The 20928-nt window shown below is 36.2% G+C and overlaps 1 protein-coding gene across 1 annotated transcript in view; it reads right to left on the bottom strand.

Moving 5' to 3' along the window:
- Window positions 1-20928, bottom strand: part of LOC144938213 (titin-like) — a 335325-nt gene that overhangs the window by 179931 nt on the left and 134466 nt on the right. Inside the window, 27 exon segments of the mRNA XM_078866029.1 lie at window positions 203-259; window positions 1525-1599; window positions 3790-3846; window positions 4080-4136; window positions 5564-5623; window positions 5761-5817; window positions 6528-6584; window positions 6976-7032; window positions 7464-7520; window positions 8199-8255; window positions 9201-9257; window positions 9656-9712; window positions 11065-11121; window positions 11923-11979; window positions 13161-13217; window positions 13534-13590; window positions 14234-14290; window positions 14980-15036; window positions 15315-15371; window positions 15594-15650; window positions 16864-16920; window positions 17062-17118; window positions 17927-17980; window positions 18196-18252; window positions 18589-18645; window positions 18844-18900; window positions 20716-20772. Of these exon segments, the coding sequence (XP_078722155.1) occupies window positions 203-259; window positions 1525-1599; window positions 3790-3846; window positions 4080-4136; window positions 5564-5623; window positions 5761-5817; window positions 6528-6584; window positions 6976-7032; window positions 7464-7520; window positions 8199-8255; window positions 9201-9257; window positions 9656-9712; window positions 11065-11121; window positions 11923-11979; window positions 13161-13217; window positions 13534-13590; window positions 14234-14290; window positions 14980-15036; window positions 15315-15371; window positions 15594-15650; window positions 16864-16920; window positions 17062-17118; window positions 17927-17980; window positions 18196-18252; window positions 18589-18645; window positions 18844-18900; window positions 20716-20772 (1557 nt within the window).

The following is a 20928-nucleotide window of genomic DNA, read 5'->3' as shown; positions in this document are numbered from 1 at the left end:
AGGAATACAAAACATGTTTCCAGATGCCTAACATTACAAAACAGACTATCAGAACACAAAAAAAATGTCTTGCCAACAATTTGCAACAAAAAATGACAAGCAACAATGCACTCGTGCACGTGATAGGAAGGGTGACTTCAGACAGACATTGCCTTGTGTTGGATCTCTTACCAAACACAAGTATGTCTAGGAGCCAACCCACCTTTTGGTTTTGCCTTTGGTGGAACTCTTTTTAACTCCACTTTTTCTTTTATAGGTTCTATTATAAAAATGGGGATTTTTTTTCAAAATAAAGTATAAAATGTATTGATCATTTAAGCTACAAAGCATATACATTTCACTGGAAAAAAATATATATCACTCTTTAAAAAAAAGATGAACACAAAGGGTGGAGATGATCAATGGTGCAGTGAGAAATGATGCCGCGTGGCTTACAAGCCAACTTCTTTTTCCAAAAAATACCGACACGTTTACGTGTCGAGCTACATATCTGGGTTAAGGTTTCAGTGCAAACCTTCTAATGACCAACTCCTTCCCGAATAGGACCTCACTGATTGCTATAGTACAGCATTCTGGGTAACACATTGAAAAAAATCACCTCCTGATCCATATTTCGACGTCAACAATACGCATCTTTTTCTCGTATAACCGACTTCATGTTTTACAATGTTGTTTTTTTTTACAGAAACAACCCATCATTTAGAGAAGAGAATGCTATTAAAATCGGATAAAGAAGTATTCTTTATCAAGTTTGACTGCTGATGAGTCCGCAAAAAGTGAAACTGGTTTCAAGTTTAGATATGTACAAACATGCTGCTGGTTTTGCAGAAGTCTTGAAGGCCAATATGCCAACACTTGAAGATACATTTTTTTTTGATACAGGCATATAGAATGTAAGAGAATTCATTACATTCCTTGCCTCATCGGCCCCTGGCAGACAAAGCTGGTGAAATGAGTAAATCACATCGAAGGATGACCCCCACAAGATGCACACCGCCAGTACCTTTTAACTGAGCACGATTAAAATATTTCAGAAGACACAGACATTTCGCACCCAAATGTAGATGCGTGTAACAAAAAACTGAAAGTTACACCCGTGACCTGTTGTTAATCCAGTGTCGTCAAGCCCAGTGGCATGAGATGCACAGTGGAATGAAATGCTAGAATGAATACTCTTTGGTTCTTTCGGTAAAGTCACGTAGGTGAAAATAAAATTAAAATAACTAAATCACGACGTTTCGGAGGCAACACAAGTTTTCGTCATCAGGTGGAACAACCACAGCAACAAATATTTACTGTAGTGATTTTTATTCTTATATTCACGTACGTGACTTTACCGAAACAACCAAAGAGTATGGATCCTTGCAGTCACGAAAACTTCAAATGCAAGAATGAAAGTAAATCCGAAGCTATGTTACTCCGGTAAGCCAGGGCAATGATCTCCATGGGGCTAAAAACGACCCAAAATATGCATTTGCATTAGATAAGACAATCTAACACAAATGTCATATCTGTACTCCTTACCTTCAGGTTTAGGTTTAGCCTTGGATGGAACTTTACTAGGCACCTTCTGTGGCTCTACCACTTCCTTAGGGGGCTCTGACATACAAAGTGCAATGAGGGTATTTAGAGTCCATAAGCTCAGCTAATAATAATACAAACAAAATATATTTCAGCGATTCTCAATCCACCAAGGGACGAAGGCTTGCCCACACCATGTTGCGAGTTTTATTATTTGGAAATGATGTGCGTTTGTGCAGTGTGTTCGTTTTCTCATGTGAGACTGTTGTTTTTGTTCTGGTTTCTATATTTTTCATAGCTGTCCGGCACTTTGCTATTTCACTTGTTTTGCTTTAGCCGTTAATGCGACCCAGGCCACTGTTGCGAATGAGACTTTGCCTGGTCTCTCAATTTATTTCCTGGCTAAACAAAATAAACGTGGAACTGGGTGATTTTTTTATAATCGCCTCACGTCACCACATTATCTTCTTGGTTCTTTCGGTAAAGTCACGTAGAAGGGAAATAATAAAATAATAAAAATAAAACATAATAAAATAATTCTCACGACGTTTCGGCCACAACACAAGCAGCCGGGTTTAGGTGAAGAACAGGGCTGTCGGAAAGACAGCGTCTGAATGAGCTGAATGAGCTCATTCAGACGCTGTCTTTCCGACAGGCCGAAACGTCGTGAGAATTATCTTATTATGTTTGATTTTTATTATTTTATTATTTCCCTTCTACGTGACTTTACCGAAAGAACCAAGAAGATGAATCCCTGCAGTCACGAAAGCTTTAAATCGAAATTCAGCACATTAGTTAAGAGTGGATTGATGAAGAGGGGGCCAGGACCGGTCCAGATTTCACTTGGCACCGATATTTGCCGTGGTGGGTATTCTAACTCGTGCAGCACGCTAACCACTCTACCACCGCTCTACCCAACCGCTTGTAGGAGATGTATAATACTAGAGTGCATCGATTAGAAGAAGTTAAAACAATATAGCAAGGAATTGTATTTTACGTACACCCTTATAAAGTATTAATCCAATTCATGGATAAATATATATAACGAAGTAATGAATGAACCCACACTAAGAGGTAGCTGCTTTCTCCCAACACAAGACAGGCATTTGTAACGCAATATTTTTTTTCCCCATCTGGAGGTTTGGCTTTTGTAGGAACATTTTCAAGCACTGTTGCTTTCCTGCCAGGCTATATTAAAATAAATATATATTCATATTTAACTGAACTAAAACCTTTTATTGCTATGTTCATCAAACTACAGTGCAAGTAAACATCTGGTATTAGACTAATAATATGGGTTATCTAAACCAGTAAGACAACTGCCACTCTTTGACCAAGGCTATGTCTTTCACGTCAATGGAATCTGTATGTTTAATAACGTATAAGTATAGTATAACATGGCACGTAACAATCACCACTTAAATTCGAAAAAATATTCATTAGACAAGTGGAAATTCATCATCATAATCATCATCATTATAAGCATCAGTCATTGTCTATCCAATGTGGATGAAGGCCTTCTCACGCCATTGCCATCCGTCACAGTCATGCGACGCCACAATCCATCTCACTCCTGTACAATAACTCATCCAGTCGCTCCACCCCTGGCGTGGCCAATTGACAAGAGAGGTGATGGAATGGCAGCCAAACGAGAGAATGCACATCCACCGTGGAGATAGAGCGATGAAATCAGTTCACGTGCAGGATTGAGATCGACTTTTACAGGATTATTCGGGGTGGTGATAGGGAGGCCTTCATCCAGCAGTGGATAAACATGGTTGATACCTACGATGTCGCATTAAATTAAGCACCCAGCCGACTTGTGTTACAGATTATTCTGCATTCGTCATCTAAGACACAAGTGAGGGTAGCATTCTGAAAACTTGCTTCGGCAATTAGAGACAAAGAGTTGTGAATTATAGACACATCTACTTCCATCTTTAGAATAATCGACTTTATCCCCAAATAGTGATTATGATAATTCTAATAATAAAAAAGCACCTTTGCATTCATATTCAACACAAAGACCGTATCAAGAACCTTACTTTTGGGCATTTTGAATGAACATTATGAAGTTCAACGTTTTGTCCTTTTTGCTAAACTAAACAAACCTATTACATTATCTCTCTACGTGACAATTTTGTTTTAAGAACTGTGTTTCATTTAATAAATGAGGATATCTGATAAAGAAATATTCAATCTTGAAGAAAATATCGCTTTGTTTGGGAAAATACACCCCAAAACAAATGCAATATTCATATCCCTCACCTAAGGGCTCTGGTTTTGCAGATATTCTCTCAAGTTCAGCTTTTTTTCTAGCAGGCTCTGGTGAGACAATTTATTAAGAAATTTACAAGAAGGTCAAAAGTACCTCAATTGATCTCTTTGTATATATATATTCATATATAACATAGTTAATCACCTCGTAATTGTATATCATGTGCATTATTTTAAAACAGACATTAAATACGCAAATGCGAGAATGTCTCAATGTCACCATGAACATGTGTATTTGTGTTGTGTAAAAACAACAACACAAAACATATGTTAACCCTCACCTTCAGCCTTAGTTTTTGGAGGAACTTTGGCGGGTTCCACTTTATCCTCAGCGAGCACTGTGAGAAGGTTTGGGCACGATTATATTATAGAAGACTATTTGTGGGAAAAATAAGACTGAGGTGAGTAAAAAATGCGTCGATAAATTAGTAAAAAATTATCACTTATTTAAGCCTCACAATACATGGATGAAATCATACATATTAAAATGCATTATTTAAAGATTATGAAAATTAATTATTTCTTTGTTATATTTGGGCTTAATGGAGTAAACAAAATGACAAATGAGAAAGAAAGAAATTAGAAATCATACAAATGAGATGTGTTTTTTTTATACAAGTAATAATAATGGGTTATTGAATAGAATCATAAACCTGAGCCATGACAATTAATACCATCATTACATGCCTACTTCACAGCGAGCTAGATGGCCCGAATGGCCCCCTCACATTAATAACACTGGTCAACAACAAAAAGTTTTTCTGGCCTGGACTTTTGCAGCTGTTTTAGACTAATTTCAGGGTGCTGATTGCAAATATGATCTCAGATTTGCTCTATCACATCTCATTTTTATGCTATCGGCATACCCCATTTTCATTTATTTTACCCGAAATTAACTCTGTCACTTATGATTGCAAGTTGTTGCGAGTCAGTGACTGCTTTAGTGTTAAAATATGGTGCTGTATTTTTAGGATAGTGTATTTATAATATCATTTTATGCAGATATCCACATTTATTTAATATTTTTCTTCTGAAGTTTTTATTGAAAATGTAATATTTGATATCTCAAAAACCTGATGTGATAGACAAAAACTGATGCCAGATTTGGAATCAGCACCCAAAAATTACCTTAAAACCGTTGGAATACCTTATGCCAGAAAAAGTGTGTTGACCAGTGTAATCTTTCTTTTGCTCTTATTATGTATTTATATTTCTAATAATATCTCACACTTGTGGACAACTTGGCTAAAACCCAATACGTGATGAATTTCAGGTGATTAAAATGTAATTTGTGTTCATTTGTGATTGTGTGCTGAGAACAAGATTGTGCACAATTTCAGATTTACATAGACACCAACTGTAAAAACACGCGTGTTTTTACTACGCAAGTAAAATACATGTATAATATTCATATATACCATGAGAACATATATAGAATATTAATACACACACAGAAACTTGCGTGTGTGTGTGTGTGCGCACATTAGCACACTCAGAAATTTCAGACTTAAAATATACGTAACAGTAATTATTTCGATAATATCGTGATAAGCGATTAAAAGGTGATCAATCAAATGATGAATGAAGTTAAGTGAAGTTTCAGTGGTAATGGGATGATATGTCCAAAGGTTTGCGACACTCATTACACACTTGGTATATTTCTGTTGGGTACATTGTCGGCTTCTTTTACCCAACGCAAAGATATGTCTTTGTGTTTGAAACTATGGTATAGTTTTTTCAACACAAACAACATATCAACCCTCACCTTCTGTTTTAGGCTTTGGTGGAACCTGATCAAGTTGCACTCTTTCAACCTCTGGTTCTGCTAAATAAAACATTGAGACCAGTAGCTACTATTGTCACCAGCAATGGTGTGTTTCATCAATGATAAATGTGTTGTTTAATTCCAATTGATCACACATTGTGTTAGAAAACAAATTCTAGCAAGTGTGTTCGGTGTACCTTCTGTTCTCAATTTAACCGGAACCTTCTTAAGTTCAACCTTTTCAGCAGGGAGTTCTGATGGAGGAAATTGGCCAAATGACCAATTAATATACGTACAAAGTACTGTAATGTATCTGGATACCAAAGTCACGTGGTACACAGAGCCCTATATCGTAAAAAAAAAGTGTGAATTAACTTACTACACGATCCATTTATAGATACCCCACTTATTTATAACAACCATAAAATCTAATGACCTCGGCTTATGCATTATTGACTTTTGCATGCAACTCACACTGGCTATGTTGGACAAAAGTTGTCACGGAGAAGGTTAAGAATAAGTGTTTTGAGATTTATGGGGCGACATGAAAAAAAGTATGTATTCTATAATTATCCTACATCATTTAAGTAGGGTATCTGAATATGGATCATTCTATATTTCATATAAAAAAGTAAAGAAAAACTGTGATTAAACGGACATTTCTTTCCCATGTAATGCTCACTGTACTGCATGAAATCGGACTAGTTATAGTGCAAGTTGATTACTGCTGTGGTTTCATTTCTTGAGAAGGTTGACGAAAAATGGCGAGTACAGCATATTTGGTATCCTCCACAGCTTTAAACTGAATTCTTACAATGAAGCAATGCAGCCAACACATGATTTCTGCAGCTAAATGCGGGACACTGACGCATATCAAACGTGTATTCTTAAGGAACCCACAAATAAGATATGTGTTTGTTTGAAAAATAATTCCAAAGACAAACAGCATATCTGCAGCCCTCACCTTCCGGTCTAGCCTTTGCAGGGACCTTCTTAAGTTCTGGTTTTTCTTCAGCAGGTTCTAACGAACAAATAAAGACGTGAAAAAATTTCTCTCCCATTAAAATAAAAATACTCACAGTGGTCGTACTTAGACAAAAGGTAAGTTTGGTATTTTTTTAGTTGTCTGTCCCATGCAAAATTATTATATTCGAGCACGTTCCGATAGATTGTATTGCTTATCAGAGGTTTAGTTGGAGAAAATGGAACAAGCTCGTAACTTTTTTATACAAAATAAACACGCGCTGAGAATGTATTCTTACAATTTGATAATGACACGTTAACCTCAGCGCAGGTATCCATGACAACAGAATTTATGAATTATTTAACATTTTTATTTTCACTCATTGTAAAATATTGCATTGCATTTGTAAAGCATTACAAACACAAACACAATATCTGGAAATCTTTACCTTCTTTTTTAGCCTTGGGAGGAACCTTCTTAATTTGCACTTTTTCTTCAGCAGGTTCTAATAAAGCAAATAATTAGGGGTTACTTCTATCCAACTTGCTGCAGAGAAGAAAAATCATGTAGATGCTATTAAATATATTTCAATTAAAATGGTATTATATAAATAGAGAGCGAGAGCTATTTCCATTGGATGACAATGAGAAATGTATCACTTTGATGATATATTATAGGTGTCACATCCTTGGCCTAACTAAAATTATAATTGCATAAATCATACAAAAATAAAAGTTCACATTGTCACCAATATTAATGGCCAACGATAACCAATGTTCATGCCTGCCGTGTCATCATTCAATGTTTCACATCTCCTACGTACATTCAGAAATGTTGCCCACTAAAACAAGTACAATTGTAAAAATTAACACACGTAGGATATGTGTTTGGTTTGAACTTTATTTCAAACACAAACTCCATATCTTAGCTCTTCACCTTCTGCTCTCGCCTTGGGAGGGACCTTCTTAAGGTCAACTTTCTCTTCAGCAGGTTCTAATGGGCAAGATCGTTTTTTTTTCTTCAGAAAATGTAATTGTAAAGTAAAAAAAATGCTACGTGGATTTATAACTATAATTAAAGCTATACGTGAAGGCAGTGTGAAAGCAAACGGCATGAATATCCAAATGCATTTCTCAACGTTCAGTGTATCCAAGTGCTAAACACAATGGTTACAAATAAATTCTGAGTTGAGCTGGGGAATTGAACCAGTGTCGTCCTCAGGTGAAGAACAGGGTTGTCGGAAAGACAGCGTCCGACAGCCCTGTTGCGTTGTGGCCGAAACGTCGTGAGAATTGTATTTTATTGTTTTATTTTTATTATTTTATTATTTCCCTTCTACGTGACTTTACCGAAAGAACCAAGAAGATGAATCCCTGCAGTCACGAAAGCTTTAAATCGAAAAATTGAACCAGTGTCATTTGCACGTAAATTGAGGTTGCTTGGTGAGGTGTAATTCCCTTCTTGGCTACTGCTCCTCCACAGAATATATGCAAAAAAATATCCCAACTTAAAGGGACCACGGTGTCATGGAATCAGGTTGTAATTTGTAAAATGGTGGCACCATACTGACATCGCATTATCACTGAAAAATGGTGTTTTAAAGCACCCGTTATTTCAAGATACGTGTTTGCATTGAAGGTTACTCCAAACACAAACTTCATATCTTCTCACCTTCTGGTCTAGCCTTGGAAGGAACCTTCTTGAGTTCTACTCTTTCCTCACGAGGTTCTAATAAGTAAAATTGAAATACAGCTATAACAATTTGCTTCACGAAGCCCTCGTAAATCTATACACAAGACGCATGATTTCCTTTCAATCATTGTTCCCAAACAACTAAACGATTGCTGATTTGTAAACCACCTCTTCTAATTAACGGTGACTAAACAAAGCAACATTTAATGAAATTAAAGTCGCCTATAAAAGTAGTTTTGAGTCACCCACAATAAGATATGAGCTTGTTTTGAAAGTTACTTCAAACACAAAGTTATTTCAAACCCCAACTCCGTATCTGAAGTGTGCACTTTTCTGGTCTAGCCTCGTTATTTTTTCTCTTCAGTTGGTCGTAGTAAGCATAATCTTTGTTCCACAGAAATATTTTTTTAAATAATATCTATTTTCCAAAAATACGAATGTATTTGAATTGATGTGCTATCAATATCATACTTTGTTTTCACAATGAAATATGATGACACATTGTAGAGTTTCATAGCAAATACCGTGATCCATATTTGTTTTTCCGGATATGCCACGTGGTAGCTTCATGCCAAAATTCTTGTCATTAATCCCCCACCACCCAATCACATTGTCACATTTACAAAGGTATTATTTACACGTGCTAATGTATCGATCATATTTTCTGGCCAATAAAGCTCTGCACCGGTGCATTAAGACTTGTTATGACTGAATGTAACATCAACATATTACGTTTTTCTCAAACTGCTTTAAGTACTAAACTTGATCACCAAGAAAGTTCACAGCTGTACTTACATATTAACAAAGGGTAAAGGCACTGAACCTAATTTCTATCAACCTTTTCTCCAGCATTGCAGTATACCTTGTAACAGATCATCTACACATCACAGTTTACAAATCATATTGTAATTCACTCAAGATAAGATACAAGTTTGTTTTGATAAGTAAATCAAACACAAACTCCATATCTGAAACTCTCACCTTCTGCTCTCGCCTTGGGAGGAACCTTCTTAGGTGCTACTTTTTCTTCGGCAGGTTCTAACACGCAACAATTTGGGGTCGAAATGTCTTTTACTGCTAAATCATAATAACGTGTGCAGCCTTGGCATATGTAAAATAGTATTATACTCCAAAATGCATGTTCAAAGGGACGTGGCATATTTTTTAAAGTATAATATCCACACATTATCAACATGTCTGACAGATTTCCCAACGTCAACAATGTAAACTTAAAGCAAAGTTGAATACGTATATTCAATCACTATACAGTACATGCAGAAATTCTTAAAGGCTAAGGCATGCATAGCCAAAACTCAGTCAGCCGATAAGCTACGAAAATGATGTGACGTAACTATTGTACATAAGCACCCATTTCAAGATATGCGTTTGTTTTGAAGGTTACTCCAAAATACAAACTCCATATCCAACCTACTCACCTTCTGGTCTAGCCTTCGCAGGAACCTTTTTAAGTTCTGGTTTTTCTTCAGCAGGTTCTATTGAGCAAAAAAATTGCAGGATAGAATTGATTTTAGTTTTTCGTCCTTTTTTTTCTTATGAGATATATTTAAAAGACAGTTTGTGGGTACAATTCACACGTCAGCAGAATGCCACTTAAACCTCGTGGAATATTCTCGTCCGCATATTAATGCTTTCGAACAAAGATTGAAAGCATTCATCCATGAACTCTGTTCGTTCGAGTTTGTAGCATGGGTTCATGATAACTGTGATAAAAACGACCCAGTACGAATAACACTTTTAGTCTAAAGTTGTGTTACGATTCAGGTCTTCCCCTTTGAAAAATCAAACAAATTGATTCAAAGGTGGGCCAAAACTGTGCAGCAAAAAAAAAGAAATCAGCAATAATGGGTAAGGCTTTTTAGCGAAAGCGATGACGTTACACGGCATGCAAGTGATGTTCTCCCTATGATGCCATGACGTTACAATGTCATCTCGCAACGTCACACATCTTGCACTCTGTGACGTCATCTAATTTTGCGACTCAGATGGTAAAGTTAATATTGATAGTTAAACGCTGTACCTTTGAGGACAAGGCAAATGCATGCTTTTTCTTCCTCGTTTCCATTATGATCTGCCAGGTTTCAGTGGCCCGCAGCCAACATTCGAACTGTGTTTTTACTGAATCATTAATTGATGTGACGTCGGCGTATTTCACAGCGGCTATTCCCCGCGGTGTCACCGAACGACAAACTCACTTGGATTTGAACAAATGAAGTGGAATGACCTTTTTAAATCCTTTATATTAAGTTCGCTTGCTTGCTTAGGACCGTGCAAATCTTTCGGTCGTTTTTTAACCCACTTCCCGTGATCCAATCGAGCTGAAATTTTGCACACAGACTCGTTGTGCGTGACAAAATTTTACACTGTTTAGGGAAAAATGTTTAAATATTTAATTACCAATTGTTTAATGCTGCCAGACAATCATCTGACCCATAGGTGGCAGCCATCTCAAGCCAGAGGACGAGAGGACTCTAGCCACCCCGATGCCACGCATATAAAGGATTTATAGTGAAAAACTTTGTTTTTACGGGTTTACTTGTTCTCAGTGATACTTTCAGTATCACATTTGTATGTGTGTGTGTGTTGAACTTCTTTCGCACCGTACGTAGCCAACCATGCTATCGGAGGTGCCAATTTAGGAATGAGCAATTTCCTAAATGGCATAAAAGATGCTGTATTATCGGGCAAGTCACCTTAATATGAAAACCAAATGTCGTAATTTTAGAAATGAAAATGGAATTAAACAATTGTTAAATCCACGCAACTCTAAGATATGGATTGCTTTATGGAAGATATTCCAAAACAATATCATATCTGTGAGAGCCACCTTCTGGTTTTGGCTTGGTAGGAACCTTCTGAAGTTGTACTTTCTCTTCTGGTATTTCTAATGAGCAAAATTGACATCAATATGCTTCCCCTTCATAGCAATAGCAACCATTAATAAATGATTTTAGGAAAAATCGTTCATCAAAACAGATGGCAGTCTTGTTGGAAGTAAAAAAAATATACAATATTGTCGAATTATGACCGTACGAACATATTTGCAAGTCACGCCATTGCAACTCTGCTACTCCTGATGCTATGAGCTGGCTCAACCACTTCAATGTAAAACTATAGTCGTTGCTCTGCATCAACATCAGCCACGTGAAGAAAAAGAGTCCATTGCGAATGTTAACCCTGACCAAATAAAGTGTTGTTAAAAAATAACATTCTCGTTAAAATATTTGAATAGCCTACGTGTTAAACGAACAGTTGAATACTCAAGCATGCTCAATATGTGACCATACATCACCGGTCCTACGTCATTGAGATATTTGATCTATGTCGCCCTACCAGGAACTTTAGCTGAAACACAATCAGATATTGATTGCACCCACTGTAAGATATGTGTTTGTATTAAACTAATCAGATGGCTTACCATAATCACATTAAAATATCATATTTCACTGTATTAAGATACTCAGGACTTTCTATGATAACATCAAGACTGAAGGAGATAAAGTAGGTCAATAGAAGCCTCGTGTTTCCCATTAAACATTACTTGAAGCATAATCGTGAACACAATAAAGTAGGATACACCATTAAGATGTACTAATATTCACATACACGTAAAACCCCACCAATGTATATATGTGTTTGTTTTGAAAGTCACTTCAAACACAACCCACATATCTGAACTCTTTACCTTCTGGTTTAGGTTTGGAGGGAACCTTTTTGAATCCTACTTTTTCTTCAACAGGTTCTAACCAATGAAATTGAATGGAAGATGTTGCTTTTATTCTCAGACTGCCAGTCATAGTGCTATTGTGTTATCTTACACATACCATCCTGTGACAAGTTGTCTCGAAAACAATTTGACATTGAATATAAGGTGGTTTATTAACGTGAATGGAAGGTGGGCGCGGTGGTGCAGTGGTTAGCGCACTGAACCCAGCAAACCCGAGTCCAATTTCCTCCCATGGTCAGCACAATTGGCTCGTGATATCTCCACTGGTCCTGGGCCTCCACTTTATCCACCCACAGTGACCAACGTGGTGAAATATGGTTAAAACAACTCCCAGGAACAAACAGTTCATGAAATCCTTCATTTAGCAGCATGTTGACAAAAGGCCGCACATCATTAAGATGAACTTGCTGGATGTATATTAGGACTCTTTCCCGGTACAATATTGACGTTAACATGAAACAGAAAAAGTTGGCGATCAAATATTATATACAGTGCTGACATCCTATCGAATTGAATGCGGCTAAAATCGTATGAAATCTGACTTTTAGTTAAAATAATTACATTTTGATTCACTCATTGAAAGATATGGATTGCTGCATGGATGTAATTGCAAGGACAACTCCATATCTGCAATGTTCACCTTCTGGCTTAGGCTTGAGAGGAGCTTTCTTAAATTGTACTTTCTCTTCACGGGGTTCTAAACAAAAACTTTTTTATTCCAGTGCAATGACTACCAAATTTAGCATTGCAAAAAACCTTACATAAGAGTACACTTTGCATGACAGACAACACGAAAAAAGAATGTCAGCAGTTATCCCAAAGGCTTCAGTAGGAAAGGACAGGTTGGAATATATAGCTGCGATTTTGACCGATGAAAAGCTGATGTACATTGTAAACTTGACGCAGAGTTACTCTTTGGTGAACAACCACTTACCTTGTGGCTACTCCGTGCATCGTTCACATTGTTTCTCCACAACATGATAAACTACGTTAATGTGTATTGATTTTTGTAATTTCGGTCATCGACGTTACTCTCGCAAACGAGACTATGTTGTGGTCTCTTGAGTTATCACCTGGTTTAAAAAAAAGGAAACTTGAAGGTACTTTGGAACTTTTAAAAAACAACTGCATATTGGATGGCCCTACTGGAAAACGGGATTTTGATTTTAATGTGCCTCCAAACACCCGCCTCTTACCTTCTGCTTTAGGCTTGGCAGGCAACTTCTTAAGACCAACCTTTTCTTCAGCATGTTCTGAAGAACAACATTTGGAAGGTCATTTTTTTTTATTCAAAACATACTCACAAGCAGGTATAACGTTTTTTTTTGCATGTGGCGTCTTACATTTCAACGTATATCCTTGCAGTTGTAAAAACAATTCATAATTGATTTAGTCCACTTTTATATTGACAGAATAACTGCTAAAAATAGTTTGTTGAATTTAAAATAGCATTTATTTGCAATAAAAACGTATATTTTGTGAAAAGTAGTTCACAATTCACCCAATAAAAGATATGGTTTGGTTTGTGAAAGTTATTCCAAACTCAAAATCCATATCTGCAATGATCACCTTCAGGTTTAGCCTTAGGAGGAGCCTTCTTAAATGGTACTTTTTCTTCAGTGGGTTCTAAAGAAAATACCACAATTGGTTAATCATTGATACCTTCATCATATTATTATGAATCATAAGTTTGTATAATTTGTTACACGGATGATCCCATTTAGCAAGGTACCTGCCTATTTTACAAGGCAGACCCCATGGTGTGTGAGCACAGTAATAACAAAACAAAGACATCATATAAGAATAGGTTTTCCCCTTTTTTCTGGTAACAAAACAGGTGTTAAGATGTTAAAACACCAAACTGAAACCTTTTGCAAGGAATCATGTCTGCATTAACCACAATACTTGTGGTTGCCAGAAAAAAGAGGAAAACCTATTCTTATATTTTGACACTGGCAAAGGAGGTCCCAAGACATCAATATACCAATATAGCTGAGAACGAGTACAAACAAGGAATTCATCAGCCATAAACAAAACACGTACATCAAAAGCAATTAAAATAGTCATATTCTGGTCAATTAACACCTGTTTTCTGAAAAAGTGGAGGTCATTGAATGTACACGTCACTTGTTTGCTTTTATCAAGACACTTTGGCATAAACTATTTGATTCATAACTTCACCGCATCCCAAATATAACTCATGACAAGATATGCGTTTGATTTGAAGGCCACACTTCAAACGCAAACTCCATATCTCACAGAGCCTCACCTTCTGCTCTAGCTTTGGCAGGTACTTTCTTCCGGTCTACTTTTTCTTCAGCAGGTTCTAATTGTGCAAAATAGCAAAAAAATATATATAGGTGTATATTCTAAAAAAAATTACGAGTAAATGTGTTTCAATATCTAACCGAAAATTACGAGGCTATCGTGAAAAAGAGAATTAGTAGAACGTTTCAGAGATGCCGGTACCGGTGAAGCAAAAACTGTCCTGCCCCTCCATAGATAATCACTCATTATGTATAAACAATTATGTAGTTATAATAAAGATGTTAAATAATGCCATGCCATATGTTTTAAAACAACAGGAGCATGAAATTAGAATAATTCGACCATTAAACGTGTGTCATGTGATCTCCTCATGTCCACCAATGAAAGTGCTACCCTTGAATTTACATGCATTTTTATACATGCAATCGACGCTGTATAAACAGTATGTAATTGTTCAAAGGTTACTGATGAAATGCACATTTACACTCGTGGTAAAACTTCTTGCAGGATATGGATTTGTTAATGGAATTCATTCCAGAACAGGATATGGATTTGTTAATGGAATTCATTCCAGAACAGGATATGGATTTGTTAATGGAATTCATTCCAGAACAGGATATGGATTTGTTAATGGAATTCATTCCAGAACAGGATATGGATTTGTTCATGGAATTCATTCCAGAACAGGATATGGATTTGTTCATGGAATTAATTCCAAAATGCAAAGTCCACATCAGAAGTGTTCACCTTCTGATTTAGATTTGGGAGGAACCTTCTTAAGTTGTACTTTTTCCTCGGGGGGTTCTAACGAACAAAATGTATTCATTAAAGTGTTTTCCTTTTATTAGCTTGCCATACACATATAATACTCCCAATTTTGTGTGTTTTGCAATACCTAACATCTCGTGTTTTAATTCCACAAAAATCTCAAATTGACAAATTTTGCATTTCCACCCCCCCCCCCTCATAAAACAACATTAATTTTGACTTGTCCCATATTTGAAAATGAATGCACAAAAAGCTAAAATATGTGTTGTTTTGACAGTTACGTCAACAACAGACTTCATATTTTAGATGTTCACCTTCTGGCCTAGCTTTTGGAGGAGCCTTCTTAAGCTCAACTTTTTCTTCATGAGGTTCTAACAAGAATAAAATAATACAAGTTAATTGATTCCCAAACCATACAATATGAATAACTAGTATACATATGTACGTTTGGTTCCTTCTAGAGATAGACATCATCACACTCTGGGAGGCAATTGTAAATAAAACAGCAGACAAAACTTAATTCACACATTGTTAGATATTGGCATAGTTTTGGAAATAATTCCAAACCCAAATTCCATATCTTAACATATCACCTTCTGCTCTAGGCTTAGGAGAAACTTTCTTGATTTCCACTTTTTCTTCAAAGGTTTCTAACAATGAAATGTTAAAACATGAATAAGCTCATATTTCAAACTAATGTATTATAATTGTGTATCACAGTTGTTTAAATTAAAGTAATATTACAAATGTATATTATGGTCTAAATGATCATAATATTCAATTTCAAACCTTTTAAAACAGTCTGCCTCAGCAGCAGACCATGCTTTCCCACCTGATGATGGACGCTTGTGTTGCGCCCAAAACGTCGTGATTTACTTTATATTATAGCTACGTGACTTTACCGAAAGAACCAAAGAGTATGCATATCTAAACTTCTAACCTTCTGGCTTAGGCTTAGAAGGAACCTTCTAAATATAAATTTGAACTCGATCTTCAAATAATTTTAACAATCAAGGGTAAATCAATATATGAATACAAACACAAATCCCACGTGTATATGAAATTACATGAAAACATATTTTAGATAAGTGAACCTTTAATACTGGTAGGAACCTCCTGGTTACACCAGCCCACAGGGGATTATTGTGTCCATCCGTCCGTCGTGCATCCAAAAATGGGAGGGGTGGGGCTGGGTGGGGAGGGTGGGGCCGGGTGGGGGGTGGGAGGGGTGGGGCTGGGTAGGGAGGGGCTGCTCACTCCGTGGTGCCCTTATAAAACTCAACGTTTAACCTACTCACGCCGGCTTGTGCCCGCCCTCACAGTCGGGCATATTTGCGGAATACACCACGCCGCCGTTGACCCTGGCCATTGACCGAGCAACTCAACGTTCCTACCAGCTCCCTCCGCAGGAATGTGTTAAATGCAACTGAGGAGATATCCTGTGTGATGTCTTGCCTGCTGTGGTGCTCGTTGTAATGTGTATACAATGACCACGTGACCTATGTTATATTAAAAACCTTAAATTTACAATCAACTACTTTTGGGAGGTATATTACTCAGGCCCCCTTAAACATGACAGCTGCCCCACATCCTGTCTCCTGAATGTGAGAAATACCCTCTATGCCACGCCCACAAATATGTGGCTATTTTCATATGATCTGATTAGCCAAATAATCGAACCACCAATGAGTAGAGTAATTGATTACCTAAATAATTATCAGAGAGCCCAGCCTAAAGTGAACACTCACTTTATAATGGACACCTCTTCTATAGGTCTGAGTAAAATTATATTGACTACATTTATTTGATCGCCAATTTTAAACAATCTGTTCGACAACAAATGCATGTTTTCGGTTATCTTACCTTCGGCTTTTCCTCTTGCAGGAACCTTCTTAATCTCCACAAATTCTTCATACGTTTCTAAATGAAAAATAATCAACACATTAAGCAGTGTTCCAAATGGATATACTCATGTTATAACGAATGCAGTAAGCGCTGATCAAGATATGGGTTTGTTTTGAAAGCCGTTCCAAACACAAGTACCATATCTGACAAGCTAACCTTCTCGTTTAGCTTTGGGAGGCACCTTCTTAACTTCCACATATTCTTCATAATGTTCTAAAGAGTAATAGAATGTATTTTACAACACGAAGGTTTACATTGAAATAATAAACAAACTAAGTGCCACCTTTTTATTAGACGATAAGACAATATTTCACGTATTCATTGACCCAAAGAATATGAATTCCTGCAGTCACGAAAGCTTTAAGTCAAGATTTAATATTTCACGTGTTAAATTATTTCACAGCCTTTCTTTGTAAGTGGACCAACACTGAATAAGTTAAGGTATGTCTTCAACATATCTGGGTCTCGTTACATGAACACCTTGAATTTTACTTTAACCTGGGTACAAGTGGCACAACCCTGCAAATGCTTGCTCGCATCACTGCTGGCAGAAGGGCCTCCACTAGAGGGAGCTCGACATAGTCTCTCTGGAGCGTACTTTGGTCTACTCTTCCATGCTGGCCAAACATCTCGGAAGAAGTGAGAGTACCAAACACTTTGCACCACTACACGCAACCTGCCAATATACAGAATGTGATGCCGCTATTTATTCTGGCATGTCCATTTACTTTAACCTATATTGATCTAAACGTAAAAATAAAGGTAAGTTATGTCTTTTTTTTTTACAAGTGCCCATTAATGTAATGCTCATTAATTTGTCAAAAAACAGCAATTCCCCTGACTGTACTAATTGGAAAGCTTACTGAGCTAATGCAGACTTCAATCAAATTGGCCTTCCAGGATAATCTCATGTAGTTGGAAATGTAAACAATGAGCACACGTAAGAAACACAATCCTTTGAAAGATATGCGTTTGTTTTGAAAGTTGCACCAAAGACAAACAACATATCTGAATTCCTGACCTTCAGTTTTAGCCTGGGTAGTAACTTTCCTTATCTCCACTTCTTCGTAAAATTCTAACAAAAAAGTCAGCGTATTAGAGGACTAACCCATAAACAGAAACATTCAAAATATTTGGTGATTGTAAGTTCTAAGTTGTTTTAATTATGAAAATGAGATACAATTTTAACAGTTGAATGAAGAAGTTGCAAATTTCATGGGAATGTTGAAGAAGATATGGGTTTGGTTCGGAAGCTTTTCCAAACACAAGCACCATATCTCACACGCTAACCTTCTCGTTTAGCTTTGGGAGGAACTTTCTTAATCTCCACAGTTTCTTCATAATGTTCTAAAAATTAACACGGCAAGATTTTTTTACAACTAGAAACACGTGAGATGTCTAAAAGTATTTGCATGAAAAGACAATATATTGCTGTGATAAAGTACACGAAGGTGTTTCGATAATAGCATCAAGACTGAAGGCGACTAGGTAGGTTAATAGAAGGCATCATTCATTGTCCATTAAATATAACTTAGAGCATAATTATGAATACGAACACAATAAGGATGGGTACACCGTAAAGATTGACAAACTGTTATATATGGAAAGAAACCCAACAATTATATGATATGTGCTTGTTTTGAAAGTCCCTTCAAACACAAACCACATATTTGAATTTCTAACCTTCTGGCTTAGGCTTGGCAGGGACTTTCCTTATCTCCAATTTTTCTTCGTGAATTTCTAACAATAAAATCAAATGTTCGATTATTATCCATTAAAATATTAATCAAATGTGCTAAATGTATAAAATTACATAAATAAACATGTACATCAGATATAAAAAGACAGGAATTTGCAATTGCATGGCAATCATTTGCGAAGATATGGGTTTGGTTTGAAAGCCTTTCCAAGCACAAGCACCATATCTCACACGCTAACCTTCTCGTTTAACTTTGGGAGGAACTTTCTTAATCTCCACAGTTTCTTCATAATGTTCTAAAAATATGAATAACGGGATTTTTTACAACTGTAAACTCATTTGATTCCTTACCATAACAACATTAAAAGATAACATTTCACTGTATTAAGATACGAAGATAAGGTAGGTCTATGGAGACCTCGTGTGTTTCCCAGGAAACATAACTTAGAGAATAATCATGAACACAATAAAGTAAGATACACCATGATCATTGGCTAACATTCACATAGACCTGAAATCCCATAAATTTAATGATATGTGTTTGGTTTGAAAATCCCTTCAAACACAAAACACATATATGAATTCCTAACCTTCTGGTCTAGGCTTGGCAGGAACTTTCCTTATCTCCACTTTTTCTTCATAAAGTTCTAACAATAAAATCAACATATTAGACGACTACGAATATCCATTGCAGTATTATTAATACGTGATAAATGTATCAGTTTAGGTAAATAAGCATGAGCATGAGATTTAAGAGCTAAACCACAATGATTAGAAGATAGGAATTTGGAATTTCATGTCAATATTCACAGAGATATGGGTGTGTTTCTAAAGCTTTTCCAAACGCAAGCCCCACATCTCACACTCTAACCTCGTTGGGGAGAACTTTTATAGTCGCCACTTTTATTGTAATATTCTAACAGATAATACAAGTCTTTTTTTTACAAAAAAAATCCCATCAGATGCCTTTCCATCATTGTTAAACAAGCTATTTCATCTTTCAACCTGGCAAAGTGTTTCCATGCGAGGATCAACACGGAATAAGATTAGTCAGGTTTTGTAGAAGGCCTCACGAATTGTCAATTCAACATAACTTGGAGCCAGTCATACGCATAAAAACAATGAGGTTTGGTATACCATAAATAGTGCACTTCACTTATAAGTAACACACCAGAGTTCAAACACTTATTGCGCTAATGTAGTCTTCTTAATTTATTGTTATCCCTTAATCAAGCAATGATATTGTTATTATTATTTTTTATTTCATTATTTCTATCTACGTGGCTTTACTGAAAGACACAAAGAATATGAACAATGAAATACACTTTTCATTTCTAATCAGGTGAGAACCCATTGTGACTGAGTCTCTTTTTTAAAGATAAATATGGACCACAGAATAAATTGCGGTAATAATAATTATTAAAATATCAAATCTGCACAGACAAATAAAGAATTGTGTTGAAACCATAACAGCACCAAGCAGAGATACATTTATCAAAACAGATAAAAACATTACGATGTATATAATATCATGTATTGATACATATTAACTGCGATAATGTGTAAACATAACTTAGAAAATAATAAAAATAAATACCATGCAGAAGCATATAACATGATACGTTGTTAGTGAACATATACAAGGCATTAAAAGCCAATCAATCCTAAGATATGGGTTTTGTTTGAAAGCCTTTCCAAACACAAGAACCATATTTCACTTGCTAACCTTCTAGTTTAGCTTTGGGGGGAACTTTCTTAATCTCCACAGTTTCTTCGTAATGTTCTAAAAAGAATATATAACAAGATGCTTTCACAACTAGAACTCATCAGATGCCTTGTCATAATTGCATGAAAAGAATATTATTTCACTGAATTAAGAAATTCGAAGGTGTTTCTATTATAACATAAAGACTGAAGGAGATAAGGTAGGCCTATAGAAGACTCGTGTGTTTCCTATTAAACTTAACACGAAGCATAATCATGAACATAATAAGGTAGGATAAACCATGAAGATTGGCAAACCTTCACATAGACCTGAAACCCATGAATTATATGATATGTGTTTGGTTTGAAAATCACTTCAAACACAAACAGATATATGAATTCCTAACCTTCTGGCTTAGGCTTGGCAGGAACTTTTCTTATCTCCACTTTTTCTTCATAAAGTTCTAACAATAGAATCAGCACGTTAGATGACTATCCATTAAAGCGTTACTAATATGTGCTAAATGTATCAGTTCAGCATGAACATGGGATTTAACAGCTAAACCACAATGATTCGAAGATTGGAATTTGGAATTTCATGTCAATGTTCACAAAGATAT

Source organism: Lampetra fluviatilis, chromosome 21 (genome assembly GCF_964198595.1).
Source record: "Lampetra fluviatilis chromosome 21, kcLamFluv1.1, whole genome shotgun sequence".
Lineage (NCBI taxonomy): Eukaryota > Metazoa > Chordata > Hyperoartia > Petromyzontiformes > Petromyzontidae > Lampetra > Lampetra fluviatilis.
This window is presented reverse-complemented; position numbering and strand designations above follow the sequence as displayed.